Source organism: Channa argus, chromosome 15 (assembly GCF_033026475.1).
Source record: "Channa argus isolate prfri chromosome 15, Channa argus male v1.0, whole genome shotgun sequence".
Classification (NCBI taxonomy): Eukaryota; Metazoa; Chordata; class Actinopteri; order Anabantiformes; family Channidae; genus Channa; species Channa argus.
In genome coordinates, this window is record NC_090211.1 from 18,774,576 (window position 1) to 18,797,361 (window position 22,786).

The window sequence follows — 22,786 nt, forward strand, 5'->3', positions numbered from 1 at the left end:
TATATATTTTTTAGTGTTTCTTTCATTCACTGGTAGTTCTATTGCCAAGACTTAGGGAGGATGTTAAGGAATTTATATATCAAACAAGCCTGTTTAAAATGTTTACAATTTTCAAAAATCAGTAATTGGTACTTCTCAGTGATGAAACAATGACAAAATGAATAAGGTTTTTTTTAGCAAACACCTTGATGGCTTTGTTTCTAACGTTGTTCTAAAGGTTTTGATACAGTGAGATCAGCAAATGACCAGGTTATAAAGCAGTATACAGTATGAGACAGGATCATATGATGGAGGTCAGATTTGGCAGCGTCAGCTGAAATAAAGGGCCTAATTTGTTTAAAATTGCATATTGAATTTTTAAATATTTTATTCTATGTTTTTTAAAAGTAAGTTTGGAGTCCAACCAGTTTAGTAAATGTCATACAAACTGTTTTTTTCTTTTTTTGGTGGGAAGCATAAGGCGGTGGGCTCTGTTAGCAGTTATTCATTGTGATCTGTTTGTTCCCTTGTAAAGCATCATCAGAAACGTTTAAATATGTGACTTTTGGTTTAAGAACTTTGTGGGTAACGGTATCAAATGCCTTAAAATCCAGGAACACAGCTTCTACGCAGGGATGTCTATCCAACAGGGTCTAAACCTTTTCAGTGAACATATAATTTGCTGTGCCAGTAGAATGATGTGTCCGAAACTCAAACTGCATTGGATGTAATGTCCAGATGTTTTATCAGTGGATTTGCCACCTGGGATATAATAGATAAAATACTGATCTGTCTGTAGTTGGCCACCAGAGTTTTAGAGCCAGATTTAAAGATGGGAGTCACCATGGCTGCCTTCCAGGCTGAAGCAACAGTTCAGTAATGGGTTGTATTAATGCACCACAATGTGTTTTTTACAAAGTTTGTATCGACACCATGGACGTCCTAAATCCACAACCAGTGAGTCTTGGTGAAACCAGTAAAGGACAGACTTCAGGCAGCACTGCATGGAAACATGGCGCCATCTGGTTGTGATCTCCTCTAATGTGAGAAGGGATTTCACTGTTTCGTCATTGCATCAGGAGCTAGTGGTTTCATTTTACGTTATGTAAAGTTTAATTAAATGATATAACAGCAGGTGGCTGGTACACAAAGCCAGACACATGACATCAGAGGAGGATACTGTGTCTTCAATTACTGATTTAATCCTTTAAATGATGAAGATTTAAATTTAAATGCAGAAATCTCAGAACTGCAAATATTTCCACTAAATTAAGTAGCTTAAGCTTTTATTCTATGAAATGTTGAAAAAAATTTTTGCGTGTAATAAGTCAAAACCATAGAATATCTGGTTGTTGTTGTTTTGTTTTGTTTTTAGGATTTTGTATATTGTATGATATACAACCACAAACACACCAAAAATGACCAAAAAGAGTTGAAAATGTAAAAAAATTTTGATGGAATGGCCCCATTGGTGATAGTTTTGTGTTGCTTTCAGTCTGGGGATCCTAGCGAGGACGGGTCAGGGGCTTTTTACCTGTGTTTGCCCAGGGTACTATACGCCTCATAATTCTGTCTGAATGAGTTTAATGCATTAAAACCTTTCTAGAATTAATTAAGATCATTTTGAGAGCTGTCATTACTTAATAAAACCTTTAACACTCAGTACTGCACTATGAATACTGAATGTATCAATAAGGTTTGTCCAGACAATACACGAAATATGCAATATCACGGCCCAATCTTCACATTAAGAGTTTAATCAACAGGGTTCCTGAATACCTCCAAAGTGACTCCTGCAAAGTATAAAATGATGTGACAGGCTGGGAGATGCTAGAATTTTCAGGAGTTGCTTCACTCCATTTGCCTGCCTGCCTGTGTGCCAACCACACACTTGTGACATTACCACCTGACACCAGAGGTAACACCAACACACACATTTTCACCTCCATTCTTAGCGCAGCCTTATGTAAAGCCAGGTCTGTTCATCCTCACTATGCATCTCTCTCCTCCTTCAACTCTGACCTTCGTAGCTGCAGTTGCGCTAAGTCTTCAGCAGCAGTACAGTGTTTCAGGGTTTGTCCTTGGCCTCAGTGGGGAGAGGTATCTGTTAATGGGTATATGTGTTCTGCTCTGTTGTGCCAAAATGAAAACTCACTCCTGCTCTGAGGATAGAAGCGCGTCTCACTCAACTCGTGGTTTATTTATTAATCATATTACTTAACCTGCGGAGAGCCTTGACACGGGGGGAACAGTGTATTCTGAGCAGCAGGCACACGGGAACTGATATTGTGTTACGTTAATATCGGGAATTTAAATTAGACAGTATTGCTGGAAATGGGCTGTTGGTGTGTAACTAAGCAGTGGACAGTGAAAAAGTGTATCCTTGAAATTTTTTCGACATATTACCAAGAGGCACAAATCAGATTACACGCACTTAAACCGAGTGCTTGCAACAAAGCTCGGCGTGTGCTCACAGCGGACACTTTACACTCAGGATCGTGCTGTTCTGCTTTCAGCTCGTAACTGTCTATTACAGGAAAGATGGTGGATTTATTAACATTAGAGGTCACATACTATGCCGGACCTCGCGCCGCAGGCCCCTGAGAGGAGTGCTTTCACACCAATTGGCTCAGGGAATGTGACAGAGAGGAGTCCATGCCGGTTTAACGTTAAATAAATCAAAATTTTTAAAGCTAAACCAACTCACCACAAAGTAAACTACAAAGCCAAGTGGCTGCCAGATGTAGGAAAGGACAGAACGAATGACCACATTGGTTGAGTTTTTTATATGTTTATGATTTGTTTCACCCTCACAAAAAAGTAAAACGCATGTCCGGGACAGAACAGCTTCTCCTGAGCTGAGGTAGCCAAATATGTTCAACTCAAGATGAGCATTAACGCTCAACACCAGCCTCCACCACCAGGCAGCATGAAGCTGGACGACAAACCCCAAAAAACATGGATTTTTATACGACTGGGGAGGACGTGCAAACTCCACACAGGGAGGCTGCAGCTGGTGAACCCATGACTGATGCTTCCAAAAGCAACACAGAACGACCACAGCAAATACCAGACATGAAGATTTAACCAAATGAGTTTTCATCATCCTGGACATCATTTGTCTCAAGCCCAAAAGGAAGATTCATAGTCAGGAGGAGATGAGAGCATGACCAATGCAAAAGAAATCAACATTTGAACTTTAATATAGTCCTGACATTTTTCTGTTAAAAGCTGAATTCAAAAATGCTACAGATGGGTCTTGCAGGCCCTGGTGTCCGCCCTGTCTTTATTACTGCACGTAGATCTTTTTGTGTCTCCGCCACGTAACCTGATCCCGCCCTCCTATATCTGGAGCACAACACCTAAACTGCCATGGGCAGCGCTGCTAAAATTAGCAGATTGACCCGTGTGAAATGCATTCTGGGAATATTCTCTCTTTGACCTGGCCTTATGGGGCCACTGCTGTTTGTGGTCCTCGGGATGCAGCAATGAGGTCATCGTGTCGACCCCATCTTTCCTGTTCCTTCAAAGGAGTGTCTACGTTGTGGAGATGTTCTCAGCCGCCATGCAATCATTGAAAAAATGCATGTTGTTTTATGATTGTCGCTATAATCTTTTTTCTCGTGCTCGCACTAAATATTTTCAAATGGTTCAGAGTGCGACAGCCGGAATTTATCTAAATGTCAAAAATCTGACCATATTGAACCAGTCAGTTTGTGTCCATGTCAGATGAGACTTTAAGGTGCCTCTGACAAACAAAATCGTTTAACTGAAAAGGTCCCCCACCCTCTTAAACATTCTAACTTTAAATCATAACTTAAAACTCATTTATAAAAACTATGCAACTTGACTAAGAAACAGGTTTCTGCAATGTATCCTCAGCCGGACATGTTGATCTCCTGCCTCTTTACAGTAAAATCAAAAAGAAAATTGCATATAGAAATGTGTACATAATAGTAAAATATTAAATATTTATTTCAGAATATTTTAAACTTTGAATGGCAATAAAACAATAGTATTTCATGACAAAATGAGAACCGCAAGTACCTTCAAAATAGCACACAATTGAAAAATAACTCAAGGTACATGATATACTGAGGTGATAGCCTGGTAATAATAATGGAATAATAAATAATAAATAATAAATAATGGAAGTAAAGATCAATGTTTAATTATCGTTTTAGACATAGTACATATACATCATATTTTTAAACATGCAACCACATGGCATTGTGCTGTCAAAGACTGCTGGCTAGCAGCATTCCAGGCCTGCTATTGTATGAAAGCGGGCGACTGTGGTGCAGGAGGTAGAGTGGTCGTCCATCAATCCCCCACCCGGCTTCTCCGGTCACAAGGGTCCTTAAGCAAGACACTGAACCCCAACTTAGTTGCTCCCTTTGAGTGTTGGCCAGCTGCATAGCAGCTGCCCCATCGGTGTATGCGATGGTGAATGTGAATGGGTGAATGAGAAGCGGTGTAAAGGGCTTCGAGTGCCAATAGGTAGAAAAGCGCTATATTTACGTCATTGTCCTTCATATGCTAATTGAAGGTTAGATTTAGTGATTCCACCTGTTTGGTGTCCTTTATTTTTAATTGCTCAAGCTCTTGCAGATCCAGAGATAATCATAACCTTGTTCACCCCGGTCTGAGTGCACAGCAGAGCTAGAAGAGGTTCAATGTATGATCCAAACCTAAACACATGCCCCCATTGTGCAAAATGAGCAAATTATGAGCAAATGACCTCCTTTTCCACAGATGTGGGCTTCGGCTAAGGTAAACCTATCCTCACACAAACAGTCAGCCCGCCCTGCTGCTAGTCCCACACTCCCCTGTGCTAAGTCTGTGCTCGCTTGCATTCACTGCGTCCCAGACAGCGGCCTGGACACCTGTTAACTGCCTTTACCTCTATGCAGGGGAGCAGTCATTTCGCTTGGCCAATGTCATCAACAGCAGCAGCTTCTTCCTCTTGTGTAGAAAAATGTAAGTATTTATGAGTAATCAAGAGGTGCCCAGCTTCAAGTGCTCTGCCCTTATGCTAATATTTAGACCACCCAGCAGGCAGCCTGCATAGATCATTCACCTCAACCAGTCTGCACCTGTTACTGTTCAGGTCTATGGGACATGACATTGATTAATAATTTAAAACTATGTTAATACCTGGAAACGAAACATGTTAATAAATGGAAAAATCTATTAAACTGATTTAAAAAGAAAAAAAAATGAAGCAATAGAAACATCCTGACACATCCTGTTTGCTTTATTTTTTTTGAAAGGTTTAACATAGATTTTTAAAAAAAAAATAGAAACTTGCCATTATGAGGGCACATGTGGTTAAAATGCAATTTGCAAATATAGTTGAAACGACAAAAAAACAAAAACAAAGTTTCAACGGAGGTGGATTCAGCCTTTTTCACTCAACTGTAGATGTAAGTTACACTCCCTTTCATTTACAGTAATAAAATACTGACCATTCAACCACAGTATCATAACTATGGCCAAGAATTTGGTTCTGCTCTCCACTAAGCACAAACAGGATAGAGATGGTGTCTTATTAAATGATTGTCTTAACTTCAATTAAATTCAACTTTATTTATATAGCGCCAATTCACAACAAAGTCATCTCAAGGCACTTTACAGAATAAAGTCTACACTATAAAGATGTATCTAGGCAACAGTGGAGAGGAAAAAACTCCCTTTAATGGAAGAACCACAGCCTATTATAATTTTATTAAAAATTAAATAAAACCAGATCCACTAACTATTGTAACAGAGTCTAAACAAATAGAATTCAGATATATTGTAAATGTATGTATTTATTTGATCAGTGGTAGTAAAATTGAGCCAATTGCCAATGAAACTATATGCTCATTCCTGGAAGGATTCAGGAACCTTAGAGTCCACAGGCACGGGAACCACGAGGGGCCGTGCCATGTGTGTTCAGGGCCAGATGGCAGTTTGGCTCTTTTTCAACAGCAAGATTTAGTGTTGGGTGGCTGAGCTCCGTGCAGAGACTCTTCCATCTGTAAATTCACCACACGCCGCTTGATCCTGTAGCTAGTGCTCATGAGGATTTGCTTGGAGCAAAACCATTTACTGGGTTAGCTGCTCTTTGACTTAAAAACCGAAAAAGACATTCAGCAAAGAACTGGTATTAAATTAAATGGAAGGTCTTTGTTTAACTGGCACTTGTTTGTGCTTACAACTCGCGCACATTCTTAATACTGGCAGTTGAATTGTATCTACATCTGAATGTCACTCAGCACAATTATCAGCTACCATGGATAGAAGATGTAACTCTAGTACTGCGAGGCCGGATGCCCTTCCTGACGCAACGCTCCCCAATTTCTGCCAGGCTTGGACCTTGCACTGGGGATGAGAATTGGCTGTTAAGGGTTCAGTGTCTTGCCCAGAGACACTTCGACATATAGCCGGGCCCAGGGATCAAACCACTGACCCTGTGGTCCGTGGAAGACTGCCTTACCAACTGAGCTACAGCCACCCCTCCGTTTGGCCTACAGTTTAAACATCCTGCTAAGAGTCGTAACAAAACAGTGAACTTCATATTCACATTCATATGAATTTCGAAGACACATATGACCTATAAGTCTCTTTTAGACCACAGTGTTTATGAGGACAGCAGCATGCATTCATACCATGTTTTGAGCAGACAGGATGCTTCGCGGGTCTTATTTTTAGAAGACAGTGTCACCCACCTGCCTCTTACCTACATCACACAGGTCATTTGAGTGTTAAGAAATGCTCGGCTGGCTTCTTTGTGTCACGTGAAGCGCACTGATAAGCCTGCGTGACAGTCTGCTACTAAAATTGTCATTCTTTTGGCTTGAGCTCCACGACTGTTGGTCACTGAGCGCTGAGGCTCTGTAGAAAAGTCCAACAAATGGAGCAGCAACTGACCGACAGTCGACTTTATTTTGTTCACACTAAATGTCAAAAAGATCTGAACATTTTAATTTAAATTCAGAAGACTTATTAGATCGTATTGGGTCGCTCCAGTCCGACGACGTTCCACTGAAAAGCTGTGACAGCAGAAGAAGAAACACTAGCCTGTTCTACAAATTGCTAGATTTGATGAACTCCTGGGACTCCCAACAACTGTCAATCATCTTTCTGCACGCCAGCCAATATGTTTGAAGTCTTTGGAGAAAAAAAAAAATTTCTCTTAAAGGATGTTATTGATAGAGTTGTTTAGATGAGTCCAGCTACATCATCAGGTTGTGTGCTGTTCTCTTCCACAAACAGACATTTATTCCTGAGCTCCTCTTTTATAAATCAAATAATAGTTTGTGCCTGGCCAAAGTATTTTAGCTGGAGAGGACTTGTGACCTCAGTGACCTCTGCAATAGTGACTACAGTGTCAACCCTGCTACCTTCAGCTTTTAGATACTTTAAATACCAATTACCTTCCCATAAGATCTAAACACCTAAAAGTTTTTAACTCTGACTTCTTGGTAATTTGACAGATAATAACATGCACCTTTAAGGTGAGAAGCATGTGAGCCGTCTCTCTGGCATGTGTCCAAACTAACACCAGGAAGTAACTAACAAACATTTTCTATAAAGTAGTGAGGAATATGCTGTGGAGAGGAGGGAGGGACACTGGAAGCAGCTGCTCAGGGATCCCCCCCCCCCCCCCCCCCCCCCCCCGGTACCATGTGAAACCTGATAGATGCTGTCCCTCAGGTCTCCTACTCAAGTGGTGACACATTCATGGACTCTCACTTCAGTTTGTCTAGACATCCACTCTGAGACTAGAAGGGGGATGATGATTAAGGATTTGTGGTGGCATTTTGAGGCGGGGTCAACGCTTGAAATAACAGAAATTAATTAATAATTTCTACCTGGCATTAAATGAGTCATAAAATCCATTGATGGATTAAGAAACAAACAGCTCCTGATCCAAGTTTAGATTTTTGTGTGTGTGTGTTTTTAACTGTTTGTGGTCATTTTGGACAAGAAACATCAACACTTGCTCAGTTCAAAGACCCCTGACCTCCTGGATCCCTGGGCCTGAGCTAAGTAGTCCTGTATGTAATCCATCCAAGATAAATGTTCTCATCATTTGAAGATGATGGAAATACTGTGTTGAAGGGTGACTTCACCAATTTTCAGCTTGCTTTGTGTGGCTTTTTTGTGTAAATGTGCATTAATGCTTTTAAGCGTCCCTCTGACCTCCCTACATTTAAATATTTCTCCAATAATAGCTGAGAAAACCCCTCCAGATGACATCACCCGGAGGAGTTTTTCTTATTTAGGAGTTCAGATGATATCATCTAGGTGAGCTGTGGAAAAGCAGGTTGACCATGATTCCAAAGTTCTTAGCGTGAGCAACAAGATGACATAATCTGAAATAAAGGTTCCTCCATGTGGTGTCATCTGGAGACATTTTTCAGTTAGAAATAGAGATATATTTTTATATTTCCGCCCTTAAAGTGAGCAAACTTGGAAAAAAAAGTTGACTCAAAGTAAACGGACGTTAACAGCCATGCATCAGCATAGCTGCAAGTTAGAGCAGAGCAGATCGAGTTTGGAGAGAGGTGGGCCTCAAGTGGCGGAAGCTGTGCTGAGAGACAAAAACCTGAGGATGGCGGCTTTGCTACTTCCTCAGTTCCATTAGCAGCAGTGTAACAGAGATTTTGTGAGCCGGTTACAAGCAGCTCTTCTCATCTCAGAGGTCTGTCCGAGGACAGCTGGTGCCACTACTACGACGTTACAGCACCATTCACACGTACTGCATTTAATGTCACACAGTGATACGTTTCATTTGATTTATTTTGTCACCTATACCTGCAGTGAGATATCAACAGGATTATTGTTTGTGAAAAATTCAACATATATATTTAACCTATTTATTTGCTGTACATAAACTACACTAATTTGGGAGTTAGAGAGTTCTTAAATTAACTGTATGATCATTTTGGAGGCTGCAGATTGTTGAACTACTGCATCATATAAGAAAGGCGTCACTATTCGTAGCCTTATCCCAGTTTTCTTAATGAATGGGACAAAATAATTAACACCTGTCAGTATAATGCAACGCAATACTACCGAACCACTTCCAGATCTTCCAAAAATTTTTACAGTAGAATCAACACCACTCTGGAACCCTTCCACCAAAAACGGAACATTATGTTGTACACGAAGGAGGATTATTGTAAAACTGTTGCATGCGATGCCCTGCATTTGCTTTAGCTAGATGTAGCTAGTAAACTGCCAGCTGTGTCTACTTTGTCAATGTATGTCAAAAGGTCACTAATGAAAATAGCTGCATTTGTGGGAACCATGTGACTTTTTTCAGTGGCATTGGAGGGGAAAGGTTACATGAAGTGGATGTGAAAACCTCCTCAGTGGGAGAGTTTTAATGGTGTATCTTGTTGTGATGCAAAGGGCAAGCAAAAGAAAAAAAAAGTCTCACGTGGAAGACCAGCAGTTCAGTGGGAAACATAGAGAAACCGAGCAAAAACGCCCAAAAAACCCACTAAACCACCTTTGGAAAACAATCAATTTACAATACAAAAATATAGTTTTCTTCTAAAACTAGAATCGCGCTTAAAGTAATTTTAAGAAACAAGCACCAACCTCTTTCGTATGAGATATTTGTGTCAGGATGTGCAAAGATCTCTCAAGCAATACTCAGAAAGAACATTGTGGTTGTCAACAATTTTTATGATCTAGGGAGGTCTGCAGTGTCAGTGGACATGTGACTGTACACTGGGAGGACTTGAACGAGGGCCACTCATTTCTAAGCTGAAGTCACTGGATATTAGTCCCCAAAATAGCCCCACGGAGGGTATAAACGGGTCCTCTCCAACTGGACTCATCAGACGACCGTTCTGTGCACCAGCAAAAACACAGGACTGTACTGTGCAACAAACCCCATCGGTTTGAGTTGTGAGATATTCACAGTAGACCAAAAAAAAAAACAAAAAAACACTAAAACACTAGAACAGAACTGGGACTCGGTGAAGAAAAAGGATTTGTGAAGTGCCTCTGCTATGCAGTAACAGCAAGTGCTATTCCAGCTGGGGACTAAAAAGAGCAAGGACAGGCTAAAAAAGGACACAGAGCCAAGGATACTAATCTTTTCTTGGATTCGTGCATTCTCGTGGATTTCTCTCCTCCCTCCTCCTGGACTGAAAGCATAAGGGGGAGGCCGAGCCACTTGCAGGGATGAAGTACAACTACTATGTGCCAACATCAGCGTACACACGCAGCTCACAGTACACACCAGCACACCACACAGCTACTTATTACACCCCCTCACACTACACACCAGCACATACCTCTACAACAAAGTACACCCCGACACAGTACAGTGCAACACAGTACACCCCATCACATTACACATCCACTTACAAAGCAGCATCGACTTACGTCCCTTCCTATAGCAAAGGGTCACGATCGAGTTCAACACGACGCACGCAAGCAAAGGAAAATCCTGCACCTGTCGCACCTGCAAAGAGAGTTGTGCACTTCCCCAATGACATCGTCTTTCAGGATATCGTAAGACGAGGAGATTTGGAGCAAATTGGTCGGTTCATGAGAGCGAGGAAGGTTCGTGTGGACACAGTCTTCCACTCAGGTGAGCAAAGTCTCCACAGCTTCTACTTTTCCATAATGTTGTCTATCTATATTACTCCCATGCATTTAAAATCCTAAATTATTCGGATTCACTCGCATCAATCAATGATAAACGGTGGCTGACTGCAGAGGATTGATTGGGTTTTGTGTGCAGGTATGGCAGCACTACATGAGGCTGTGCTCACAGGGAACCTGGAGGTGGTGAAGCTGCTGGTCAAATATGGCGCTGATGTTCATCAGAGAGATGAAGATGGTTGGACTCCTCTTCACATGGCCTGCAGTGACGGCTACCCAGAAATTGCCCGGTAACGTGTGACTTTTTAACCTTTTCGTCTTAACTGATCCCACTTGCTTTGTTATAACTAAATGATTGTCGTTCTTTACATTCAGAACAATTTGGGGCATTTGAAATCACACATGTCAGATTAAAGTTCCTTGATGTCTGAAACATCCCCCAGTGGCAATAGGAGCTCATGTACCGTAACTGGAATGACCTCATTAAACAAGGTAATTTGGATTTGTTAAACATTGATCTGCTTTATTCTCCACAGTTATCTGCTGTCAATGGGAGCCAGCACAGAGGCAGAAAATGAAAGTGGAGAGAAACCTGCAGACCTCATCGACCCGGACTGCAAGGAGCTGTCCAAACTTTTTGAGACGGGCTGTGTGTGACTGTGTACCACATGGACTCGAGAGAGAGGACTGAAAACCGATCAATCTATTGGAAAAGAAAGGATAAAAACTAATTTAACAGTATACAAACAAACCCAATGTTTTCCCCCATATTTGTTTCCAGTGTGTTTTATTTTATGGTATTTTATGGATTTGTGTATTTGTCACGCTACCGGTGTCTATGCTGCAAATTTCTATCTCCAAATATTTCTCTCTCCTTGCAAATGTGGCATTGAATCATGACATCGTCTTGGCCCACCATTTGTAGTGTAGGTCTGAAATTCTTTTTACTGTTGTGTTTAGATTCATTTATATCATATGAGCATTTCAGGTTTTTTGTTTTCAGTGTTTTATCAGCTGTGTTAGTATGAAGCTGTCACTTTTTAAAATAATGTCCTGCATTCTGCAGAGTTAAACTTTCCAGATATTGAATTAACAGCTTAAACTTTGGGATGTTTTTGTCTTACAGAAAGAAATGCTCGGCCGATGTAATCTTACTGCTGGGCAGAAAACAGGACCATCTAGTTTGATAGTTTATATTATGTTGATATGTCGGGAATTAAAAAAACGTATAAACATTTCTAGTGCCCCTTTACATCTCCTCAAATATATTGCTGTTGTTTTTCAGTAGAAAAATGAAGCTCAGTAATGAAAGACTTATTTTTCTTCAGTTATTTTTTTACATTTTCATAAATAAAAAAAAAGACTTTTACACGTGGCACTGAGTCACTGTTGCGTAGTTTGTTTAGGAGAAAATATTTTTTGTTCTTATTTTATTGGCATTGTGATTTCATGAAGTGCCTGCTGCAATCATCACTTATTGTATAGATGCAGCCTTTTGACCTGGCAAACCACTTGAGGTTTAGCTGGGCAAGCTAACTTTAGTCAGCTATAGTTAGCACAATAATGCCCAGAAGACCCCCGCTCCCTGACAGACCTCTGAAGGTGATGGTATCCTGACATGAATGGAAAAAATAAATAAAATAAATAGATAGAGTCAAGCAACCTGCAACATGTAGTGTATAAATAGATTGGACATATTACCAAATTACCAAAGAAGTACTCTGATACTCATTTACTTAAATATATTATTACTATAATGTAGAAATACTCTGTTATAAGTAAAAGTCCTACATTAAAAATGTTACTTAAGAACAAGTATAAAGTTATTAGCTAAAATACTTCAACTACCAAAAGTAAAAGAACCCTTTATATCTATCTATAATAATAATAATAATAATAATAATAATAATAATAATAATAATAATAATAATAATAATAATAATAATAATAATAATAATAATAATAATAATGTTGCTGTTGCTGTTGATGCTGATGCTGTTGCTTTGAATCATTTCACTTCCGTGTCCTTTCCCGGAAATGATTGGTTGGCATTGGCAACGTTTTAGCCAGGTTAACGGCGTACACAGTCTCTGAATAAAGAATTCGAAAGAAAAGATTTTAAAGAGGTTGGTTTGCTATCTTAGCCCCGTGTTCTCTACTTGGCAAATTGTGAAATGTCATGATTGTGCGAGGCATCCTTCCAATGCCCGTACTGCACTGGTAACGCTGATTAAACGTAGCCTGCTTTGGGCTAACGTTACGGTAAGACAATGTAAATACAAGCTAGCTGGCGAGCTAAGGTTAGCTGAAATGAATGTGTCAGCAAATCTATCGTTAGCTGTGTCTGATGATACACGTTTCCGTCGGACACAAAAAAAGCAGTGACTTGTTTAGAGACAGCATAGCGTATTGTGTCTTTTTTATTCTGTGGTTTAATGTATGGGGGTTGGTTCTTTAGCCTGCAGCTAAAGCTACTGAAGTGAAAACGTAAACAAAAGCCTCTCGGTTAGCTAACGTCAGGGTTTGTAGATTCATAGTCTACCGCAGCAAAATAGAAATAACGTCACACTTTCGGGCCATTACTTTACAATACTGATATTTCACAGCTCGATTGGGATTATACTTAGTTGTTTTATTAGTAGCTAGCGGATTTAACTCTGTGAGCTAACCAGAAGAGAAATAATTTGTACTGGTTCCTGTTAGCTTGCCTTTAATTTTACACATGTGTTGTGTTATTCAGTGATCCATCACTGGAGTCACAGTATGAATATTAGTGTATCAATAATCCATTAAAAAACCTTGGAAAATTAAAATGAATGTGAGATACACATTAAATAACGAGTATAAGCCGATTCAGAAAATGTACTCGAACTATAACTCCTAGACTATAACTACTCCTCGTATTACTAAAGGCAAACTTTGCAAAAATCTGACTAAAACTGTCAGACGTATTTATATTTTTGATGAAATGATAATCCATACAGGGGTCACCAACCTTTTTGAAACTGACAGCTACTTCTTGGGTACCGTTTAATGCGAAGGCCCACCAGTTTGATACACACTTTTGAACTAACAAATTACCTGAATTTACCTTTAAATATATGTTATTATTAATAATCAGTTAAATTAATGATATACACGTATATTTTAATGATATAAAATTGTCAATTGCTTATGTCATCTTCTAAGATTAAAGTTGCATTTTAGTGGCAAAAAAGTTCCTCGCATTTGAAAGCAAGTGACAGGTTTTTCGTTATAAATCAAAATGACGTGTTAATCGAAATAGTTGCCGATTATTTTTTCTCTTAATCAGCTGATTGCATCAGCCCTATACGCTAATATATATATTGATTGTGATCAGTATTTGTACTTTTTTGTCCTTTAATTATAAAAAAACTATATTTTATAAACTTTCAGACGGTAGTGCAATAGTCTTACGGTACACGTAGAAGTTTGAGATGGTATAAAAAGGAAATATTCTGGGACAATAAATAAACAGAAATCTAACTGTAGTTCTTGAGCAAAGGTACTATATTACAATATACCAATATTCAAATCTAACTTCATGCCTGATACGGAAATGTAAAAGTTGTCCCTTTTTTATTGTTAGCATCCAGCTGAGGACTTCTGAACCTCTGAATCCTTCCACTCACCATCGAGGAGCGAGGAGCAAGTACGAACTGCAAACAGAATGACCAGGTCTGACAAAAAAGTTACTCCACTTAATGTACAAATAGAAACTTCGTTTCCAGAAAAGTTGGGATTTTTTCGAAAGTGCAATAAAAACGAACATCTGATATGTTGATTTGCTTGAGCCTTTATTTGGTTATCAAAAAAGTCTGCAACACACTCCAAAAAAGTGTGGGACAAAATCAGTTACAATCTTATAATTACACTTTTTAATTTAGGTTATGAAATGTTAACATTTTGCAAGCGGAATATTTACACCTTGGTACCATAACACAAGGTGCAAACGTCTGGTTGGTATTTTTATCTTTGGCATTGATAAACTGATATTTGTTTTTCCCCAGAACAAGCTGAAACACGTGCCAACTTTTTATGACTGTGTCCCAGGCATCTAACTCTACATATGCTTATGTTTACAAAATACAAGCTGGAAATCATTGAAAATCATTTTCATTAAACTGACAAATTATAGATTTTCATTTTTTATTGAATTTTCGAACATTGTGGAAATGTGATTTTCAAAAACAGACTATTTAATGGGTCATTAAAACTTTATCAAATGCAATATTAGGTTTGTAGTATTTTGGCCTGTAGGCACAGAGGAATATTATGCAAAGATTAGTTTAAAGTAAAGCATGATTAAAAATGAATGTCTGTATATGCAGCTAATTTGGTTATTTTCATGTTTGTGAAGCTCATCTGCTCCCAGGATGGTGAACAGTTACAAGCAGACTTCAAGCCCCCGATCCCCTACTAACAGTGGGGAGCTCTTCACGCCAGCACATGAGGAAAATGTGCGCTTTATACATGATAGTAGGTATTTTCTGTGGTACTTGCATGACCAGAGCTTTCAGAATGCTCCAATATTTGATTTATAATCAGAATAATATTTGGCCCACATTTTCTTCCTTCAGGCTATTGACATCAACTAAAACTACAACATTCAGATCTTTCATTTCTGAAACTCTGATGTCGCCTTATGTGTGTCTGCACATGACTACGTGCTTTAGTTACCAAGTGACACACCTTCTTCTCTTCCATAACTTCAAAAGAAGTTTATGGTAAAAAAAATAAAATAAAAATATGCAAAACATTTGTTTTTACTTGAAACTCAAGATTTAAACAATCAGTGATTAAGGGAGGATCATTTAAACAAGTTTTCTATACTGTATAAGTCAAACCTCTTCATTCTGATCACTTAATTTGCACTATGTAAATGTGATCCTTAACACTTGCATGGGAACTGTCAGTTGAACTGGTTTCATCTAGAATGAGAAATATGCGTGTGTAAGGCAGGAAAACAGGTTATGTGGCCATTTGAATGTGAAACTGTGTCTTAGCAGCATTTTTGCCTGACAGTCAGTTTTCCCTCACTACAGTGCAACATTAAATAGTCTCTGGGCGTTAACAATCCTATGGAGTGATGATCTGTTTCATTGTTGGCAAAGGTCCTGTGTGCAGTTCTCTAGTAAACAAAACTGTTTGAGTGTTTTTTTTTATCAAAATGCATTGATGAATAATGTCCCGAAGTTCTAACAAATGTGTCAAATTTATTTCCATTCTTAAAAATCAATTGTGTCTTAGTATCTTACAACTATCTGTAGTGGAATAATATGCATCCTTTGGCAAGACCTGCATCTGTGTCCTGTATTACACACTAGCATGTGTGCATCTTTGTATTTGCAGAAGATAAACAAATTGATATCCCAGTCATAGGAACACACTCCACAGTGGATCGCAAAGTATAGGTACAGTACAGTTACAGTATCTGAGACATTTTTCCCACTCTGATTACAAGCAGGGGCATTTGAAACACAATACAAGTGAGTTTTCAATTTCTAGAAACGTATTTACCTTTGATCGCTCTCATTGTTCGAAGACATCCTCGAGTTGGGGGTCTAAACAGATAGATGTTCAGAATGTAAAGCCCACTCAGGGAAACTGGTGATTAATTGGATTTGATGATTATTTGGTGAATGAGGTCCATTGATATTCTCCTACATTTGTACTATGTTTATGTAATTTGTTCTGTGACAAGAAAGTTGTCAATGTAATTTCTTAACTTACTCATTTCTAAGAATTCTGCATGGTAGAATAAGATTTCCCAAATGCAACCAAAACATTGTCATGTTTAATCTTCCATAGCCTGGCAGTGTGTGCTCAGAGACATCAGATCAACACAAAATAGTGAACGTAATGACCGTGGACCACAGGAGTATGTGGAGAAGAATCCAAATCCCAACCTGCATTGTAAGTTACAGTGCCACTTAGGGGTGAACAGATTTATTTGAAAGGTTATGTAAATCAAGCACAGACCAGCGAAAAACAACTTTTTTTTGTATTCTCTTGCAGCTTTCACACCAGTGGATCTGAGTGACCTCAAGAAACGCAACACACAGGACTCAAAAAAATCCTAGTCTTTGTCGTGATAATCCAGTTGCTTTTTTACTCCCATTATCTTCGAGAACTTTTCCTACTTCAGCTCACTGTCAGCCGGAAAAGTCAACCTTGTTGGCCAGTCTAGCACAGAATGCCAATCTCATTTATAAACTTTGGACCATAGCAGCCCACTTTTTTTTTTTTAATTCTCGACAACTGACTAAGAAGAAAAGAATTGAGATTTCAGGGAGCACACATTTCCCCTTTGTTCATCTTTTTTCAGGTCACCAAAACCTCATAAGTATATGTGTGGACGGGACTGATTCAAACTTTCATCACCATGTGCTGACATCTGATGCTGGGATACAAACTGTTGACACTCTCCACAGGACACAAAAGACTGCAGTCTTAAATAAAAACCCTGTTTTCTTTACTAGTACTTATATGACTTTGGAAGAAAATGTGAAAGGGCTGACTTGTTTGTTTTGGAAGATAGTTTGACAAATTGTAGAAACAATGGTATGATTGCATTGGATTCACACTTTAAGGGCAAGTTTGGAAGCCAAATGCATAGTGGATGGCCAAAATTTTTATTATAAATGTTCTTGCCCTCAAATAGACTATATTAAGTAGAAACCTCCCCAAGTTTGCTGCCCGTGGTTAACACTCCTCCCCTAAGCCTTGAAACAAAATATTGAATAAAAGACTTTTACAGTACTACTATTTGTATTGCGTCTACATAAATACCCTACCTTGATTTTTACTACAGATGGAGCATTTTAGACATCATTAAATGAAGATACAACATTTTTGTCTTGGTGTGTGGTGTAGTAAAAGAAGGATGCCTTCTGTACTGAAAGCAATTGACTTGGAAAGGTGAAAAGAGATCATTTAAAACTTCCCAAGAATCATTCAAAGGCAATTTTATAGGGCCACAATATTAGGAGAAACAATATATCCTGGTTTTAAAATTGCAATTAATGATTATTATTAGATTTTTTCAAATAATCAACTAATCATTTGGTTTATAACTTATGAGAAAAACAAATGAATTCCTAAAGCCTACACATTTCACACGCACACATATATATTCATATTAAATTGGAATCAGTCAACAATGGGTCCTTTATTTATTAGAATTATTTGCATTGTTTGACTACCTATAGAAAATAGTTGCAGATTAAATTTCTGTCCACTGCTTGTTCCAGTGTTAACTGATTTGAATATTTAAGACAAAACTGAAATTATAACCAGAAAAAGCATTTCTAAAAAGAACATTTACTGTGAATGCTCCGGGCACGGAAAGGATTTTTCAAACAAAGCCGAAGTACCTGAAACGAAAAAAATCTTCAAAAGTATAAAAGATATTTAAAAAAGCTGTATTCAAGCAATAATGTGCTTTATGAACTGAAAGTTTTGAAGTCTGAACGGTGTTTGTAGCTGAAAGTATGCCAGAGTAGTTAGGTGCCAAAAAACGTACGGAAGACGTCTGTCATAATAATAATAATAATAATAATAATAATAATAATAATAATAATAATAATAAGGACACATATCATTCACGATATAATAATGTTTTCTTTGTTGTTCCCGCCTAGTACGTCGTGACGTCATGTCTACGTGTAGTACGTAAGTGAACCGGTTTATTTATATCCAGCTGACGTTGTATCATTGTGTGTTGTTCGTCGGTGCGGAGAGTTTTGAAAGGGCAGGGAGAGGGACCAATCGAGTGCAGGGTGTATTTTTTTTATATTTTGTTGAGAGTTTAGCATTATCGAAACAGCAAAATGACAGATAAAATGGATATGTCATTAGACGACATTATCAAGCAGAACAGGCAGCAGAGAGGTGGAGGTCGGGGTGGAAGAGGCCGAGGCCGCGGAGCTACAGGCGGCGGCCGAGGAGGAGGTGCTGGGCGTCTTGGTGCCAGCGGCGGAGGATTTGGAGGCCGAGGCGGAGGATCCGGCCCCGTGAGGATCCGCCAGAACCTGAACCGCGCTAGAGGCAGACCAACACCTTACAGCAGGGTATGAAAAAGTTAGCGGAATGGGCAGAAAATGGAAAACCTTCGGCAAACCTGAAAATGCCTGTGTAACCTCTTCTATTCTCCAGTAGGCTTGCTAGCTAACCCTCTAGCCAGCTAGCTAGTCAAGCGAATAAAATAATTGCTAACCGCCGAGTTTCCCTCGGAGGAGAGCTCTGTAGTTTGCGGTTAAGCATTAATTGAAGTTGTATTCATAGTTTGTCCCTTCTCCCACAAACCATATTTGTTGCATCATTTTTCAAGAAGAGGCCTTTTGAAGGGAGCGAGTGTGTTAGCCATGTTGGCTAACTAGCTAAAGTTGGAACGCGCAGGCCTTGGCGGCGCCATTTTGAATCCAGCACCCTAAATTTTGCATGTAGTCGTCCACGAGCACTAACGATACTTTCCACCCCAAGTGTCAGTGTGATGGTGAGAGGAAACCACTTCATCAGGAAAATTCGCCCGCAGATTTTTTTTCCCCTCCCTCTTGGAGCATAGCTTTTGTCCATGTCCCTGTTCGGCGACCAGGCGTTCTTTGGTACGGAAGTCGCTGGCTGGTTTCACTGCGAGGCCTGTTTGGTGGCTTTTCAACCAGTGTGGCTGTTACTTGTGGATGGATCAGTGGACTTTAACCCCCCCCCCTGATAGTGTTCATGTGAGGCAAATCTTCACCCCTTAAGTGTGAAAGAGTCTCTAGACAAAGCCTCAGTCAAAATGGCGTGGTCTCAAAATGGACGCTCAGATAATCCACGCTCGCATAGAGGGGTAGTTGGCCCTTATCTAGTTTGTTTTTGATCCATCCCCCCCTCTTATGGACAATCCCATTGCTTGGTAAAGAACTCTTGGGCTGGCCCGGAAAGTTGGTGCAACGCTGGAGGCAACGCTGCTTCAGATGGCGACTCCCCCGTGTACCCGAGGATCATAACTGGAGAGCCTTTGGTGGAGGCACAGATGGCAAGACAACAATGGGCATTATTGGTAGTTAGCCAGGATGGGAACGTTGTTCAGGAATTAATGTAGAAATTGTGGGGGGTGGTGGGGTTGTAATAACCATCTGTGATCAGTTCTGACTTAGCCACTAGATACATTTTCATCAACTTACTCTACAGTTGATAATTTCTGTAATTAAATGTGTGACTATAAAGAAGTGGTTGTACAGCACATCCCCTTGCTATTACGCTTAGGTTGGCTGTCCTGTGTATGTTCTTCTGTCTGAGCTGATTCACTTGCTTGTAGTGATGGGGTGGGCAGGGAACCTTGGGGACCCTCTTGGGGGAGCTGAGCACCCTGGCCCTGTTGGAAGTGGAGCCCCTGCTTGCCCCAACACCCAGCCGTGTGGAGTCTGTGATTGACAGAGGCAAGGGGATCCTGAAGTCAGCAGGTGCGTTCTCTTTCATCTGTTGCAGCCTAAACAGCTTCCAGATAAGTGGCAGCATGACATGTTCGACAATGGCTTCAGTGGCTTCAATGGTGCTGCTGGGGGAGGAGGAGGGGCCGGTGTGGAAACTGGAGGAAAGCTTCTTGTCTCCAATCTCGACTTTGGCGTCTCAGATGCTGACATTCAGGTAATTCTTTTATAACCATACTTTTCCTCCACAGACAGTTTGCTTTGTGTTCGTGTGCTGATGGTGTTGGGGCAAAGAAACATCTATTCATAGTTTTGCTTTTTATTTTCAGGAACTTTTTGCTGAATTTGGAATACTGAAAAAAGCTGCAGTTCATTACGACAGGTCAGGAAGAAGCCTGGGAACTGCAGATGTCCATTTTGAAAGGAGGGCAGATGCCCTAAAAGCCATGAAGCAATACAATGGCATACCACTTGATGGTGAGCCCCTAATTTAAGTGAAAACATTTTTGTTTTCACTCTCCTTTGCAACAAATGTGGTGGTGTTTTTTTTTTTTTCTGTTAACTTTGTTTGAAGCACATTTAAGCACCGCTGATCTGTTCTAATCGTGACGTTCATGTTTGTCTCTGTAGGTCGGCCTATGAACATTCAGCTCGTCACATCTCAGATTGACATACAGAGGCGGCCTATGCAGGGGTGAGTGTCCCAGTCTTTAGTTAAGGAAAGTTGACCAGCTAAAATTGTGAACATGGTGTGTAATGGACACTCCTGTCAGTTTGAACAGGGGCGGTGGCGGTATGAACAGAAATCGTGGAGGCAACTTTGGAGGCATGCAGAGAGGACGCGGAGGACGTGGTGCCGGTGGTCCCAGAGGAAAGGGCCGTGGTGGCGGTCGCGGTGGTGGCAGTGGCAGCAAGCAACAGCTATCGGCAGAGGAGCTCGATGCACAGTTAGATGAATACAATGCCAGGGTGGGTTTTCTTGTCATTCAGTGCCATCAGTTGGACGTGTTTGTTTTAGCCATGTTCTAATTTATCTTTTCTTTTCTCAGATGGACACCAGCTAAGAAACCAAGCTCCTCTGGGTTGTCGTCCTTTCCTGTCTGCGCAGAACTGTAGTCATTACAAATGTGCAGAATATTTTACACTCTGTGTCTTTGATGTGATTTGAAATTGTTCCAACTTCCTCTTTTAAATGCTCTCAAGTGTTTTTTACCAGTATTTTTTTCCTTATTTTTCTGATGAAAATTGGTTTTGGCTGTAGGTAAATGTAAACTGGGTTATCCCAGTTTTCCCCTCTACGCTGTAGTTAATGGAACTTGTAATAAAACCTGCAGTGCATATTAACCAAATGCTGTGTTTTAGTGTGTATTTGTCCAGCATGTCTCCACTATGTAATATGTGTTTACTTTAGTAAGGAAATCCGAAGTTATTGTGTCACTTTGAACTGAGGTGGCTTTACTTTTTCTTTACCCAACTTATGTTTCCTTGTACTGTAGTTGACACCCAGCAATTATATATGTTGTCAAGCTTTCAGTTGCGAAATGATACATTTCAGTGGGATTTGCAATGACAAACGTTAAAACTGAACCAAAAGAAGTGACTGTAAACCGATTCAGCGGTCTTCTTCAGCAACCACTGAAATCCAATGATGCTGCTAGAATGTAACTGCCATAAAATATCCACGTCTATTTTAAGTGGCCAAGCGCACGTGATCTGAAATGTGTCAGCGCCGTTGAGTTGCGCCACCGCACCATCACCAGTAGATGTCCTGGCCTGTATCTGCCATATATGGCGTATTCAGGCCAGTATGGAGTTTTCGAAATGTGCCGTGTGTGTTTGCCGTACGCGTTTGCCACGCCTCGTAAGAGCCGCACCGATCATTGAGCACCATCCCGGTGGTTTAAATAAAAGAAAAAAAAGTTGTTCATCAGCTCAGGATGTCCGCGCGCACAAGCCACAAGTAAGGTGGAGGCGAAAAAATATTTAAAATGCGTGAACATGTAAAGGCAGCGACCTGTGAGCTTGCAATGCAGATGTGCATGCCCGTGCGTGTCATTAGCGAATTTTCCCGGAAGCGTGTACATGCACTAAACTTCAAATTGATGCAAAAGAATGCTGTTTCCGGTTGGTTTTTCATAATTAAAGCAAAGAGCTTGTTTTTCTCTGTTGGTCTTGGAAAAAAATCTATTTTATTTTAAGTGACAATGTAATAGATAATTTTCAGTAAAGAAAATAACTGGAGTAACTAAAAACATGGTGTAAGCCAACACACCCCTGTAACGGATGCTTAATTGCACATGGTATAAAAAGTACTAATATGTACTATAGGACTATGCACAACATTAATGAAATAATGTGTAGTATATTTGGACTCATCTGTAAATAAACTAATATATATAAATAGAGTGATAAATATCTCGTCTAAATTAGTTTACAAAAAATGTCTCAATGTTGTTCCACAATTGTCTTGCAATAGGTTTAAGAAAATAAACTGAAGAAACTCATTCAAGTGCAAATGTACATGCTTATCAAATTCCCTCACTTTACCATTATCTTAGAGAAGTGTCTGCACATTTGAATGACATTAACCTGAGCTGGAAACTCATCATTCAATGTACATCCACAGAAGTTACCCTCAGCCATCCTTTTCTCATCACCAAAGACCCGAATTTCAGGCATATTCTCTTTCAGTATCAAAGCGAATAATAAAAGCTCTCAAATATTCAAGAAGTTGATCCACTGAACAATTCACAACA

General features: G+C 39.8%; 3 protein-coding genes across 4 annotated transcripts; all 3 read left to right on the forward strand.

The window, feature by feature from the left end:
• The first annotated feature begins 9,760 nt into the window (after positions 1-9,760).
• On the forward strand, positions 9,761-11,975 carry ppp1r27a (protein phosphatase 1, regulatory subunit 27a). The gene is made up of 3 exons (XM_067476914.1): positions 9,761-10,579; positions 10,733-10,883; positions 11,130-11,975. Exons 1-3 carry the CDS (start codon positions 10,168-10,170, stop codon positions 11,248-11,250), a joined length of 684 nt encoding a protein of 227 aa, XP_067333015.1. The 5' UTR covers positions 9,761-10,167; the 3' UTR covers positions 11,251-11,975.
• Positions 11,976-12,614: 639 nt separating this feature from the next.
• mcrip1 (MAPK regulated corepressor interacting protein 1) lies at positions 12,615-17,376 on the forward strand. Of its 2 annotated transcripts, none has more exons than XM_067476915.1 (5): positions 12,615-12,719; positions 14,204-14,292; positions 14,975-15,093; positions 16,426-16,530; positions 16,633-17,376. In XM_067476915.1, exons 2-5 carry the CDS (start codon positions 14,285-14,287, stop codon positions 16,695-16,697), a joined length of 297 nt encoding a protein of 98 aa, XP_067333016.1. In that variant the 5' UTR covers positions 12,615-12,719; positions 14,204-14,284; the 3' UTR covers positions 16,698-17,376. The 2 variants fall into 2 exon arrangements, with proteins under 2 accessions (XP_067333016.1, XP_067333017.1); XM_067476916.1 differs by lacking the exon at positions 12,615-12,719 and adding an exon at positions 12,833-12,855.
• Positions 17,377-18,327: 951 nt separating this feature from the next.
• Positions 18,328-21,379, forward strand: alyref (Aly/REF export factor). Its single transcript, XM_067476913.1, has 6 exons — positions 18,328-18,686; positions 20,089-20,247; positions 20,360-20,507; positions 20,661-20,724; positions 20,804-20,999; positions 21,080-21,379. Exons 1-6 carry the CDS (start codon positions 18,447-18,449, stop codon positions 21,092-21,094), a joined length of 822 nt encoding a protein of 273 aa, XP_067333014.1. The 5' UTR covers positions 18,328-18,446; the 3' UTR covers positions 21,095-21,379.
• The last annotated feature ends 1,407 nt before the right edge of the window (positions 21,380-22,786 follow it).

Bases quoted from the DNA above. Each gene is read 5' to 3' on its own strand.
- ppp1r27a (XM_067476914.1), top strand. From the start codon at position 10,168: ATGAAGTACAACTACTATGTGCCAACATCAGCGTACACACGCAGCTCA. The intron at 10,580-10,732 runs GTGAGCAAAGTC...TTTTGTGTGCAG, and splicing joins GGACACAGTCTTCCACTCAG to GTATGGCAGCACTACATGAG. The intron at 10,884-11,129 runs GTAACGTGTGAC...TATTCTCCACAG, and splicing joins GGCTACCCAGAAATTGCCCG to TTATCTGCTGTCAATGGGAG.
- mcrip1 (XM_067476915.1), top strand. The intron at 15,094-16,425 runs GTAGGTATTTTC...AATCTTCCATAG, and splicing joins TGTGCGCTTTATACATGATA to CCTGGCAGTGTGTGCTCAGA. The intron at 16,531-16,632 runs GTAAGTTACAGT...ATTCTCTTGCAG, and splicing joins TCCAAATCCCAACCTGCATT to CTTTCACACCAGTGGATCTG.
- alyref (XM_067476913.1), top strand. From the start codon at position 18,447: ATGACAGATAAAATGGATATGTCATTAGACGACATTATCAAGCAGAAC. The intron at 18,687-20,088 runs GTATGAAAAAGT...CATCTGTTGCAG, and splicing joins GACCAACACCTTACAGCAGG to CCTAAACAGCTTCCAGATAA. The intron at 20,508-20,660 runs GTGAGCCCCTAA...TTGTCTCTGTAG, and splicing joins CAATGGCATACCACTTGATG to GTCGGCCTATGAACATTCAG.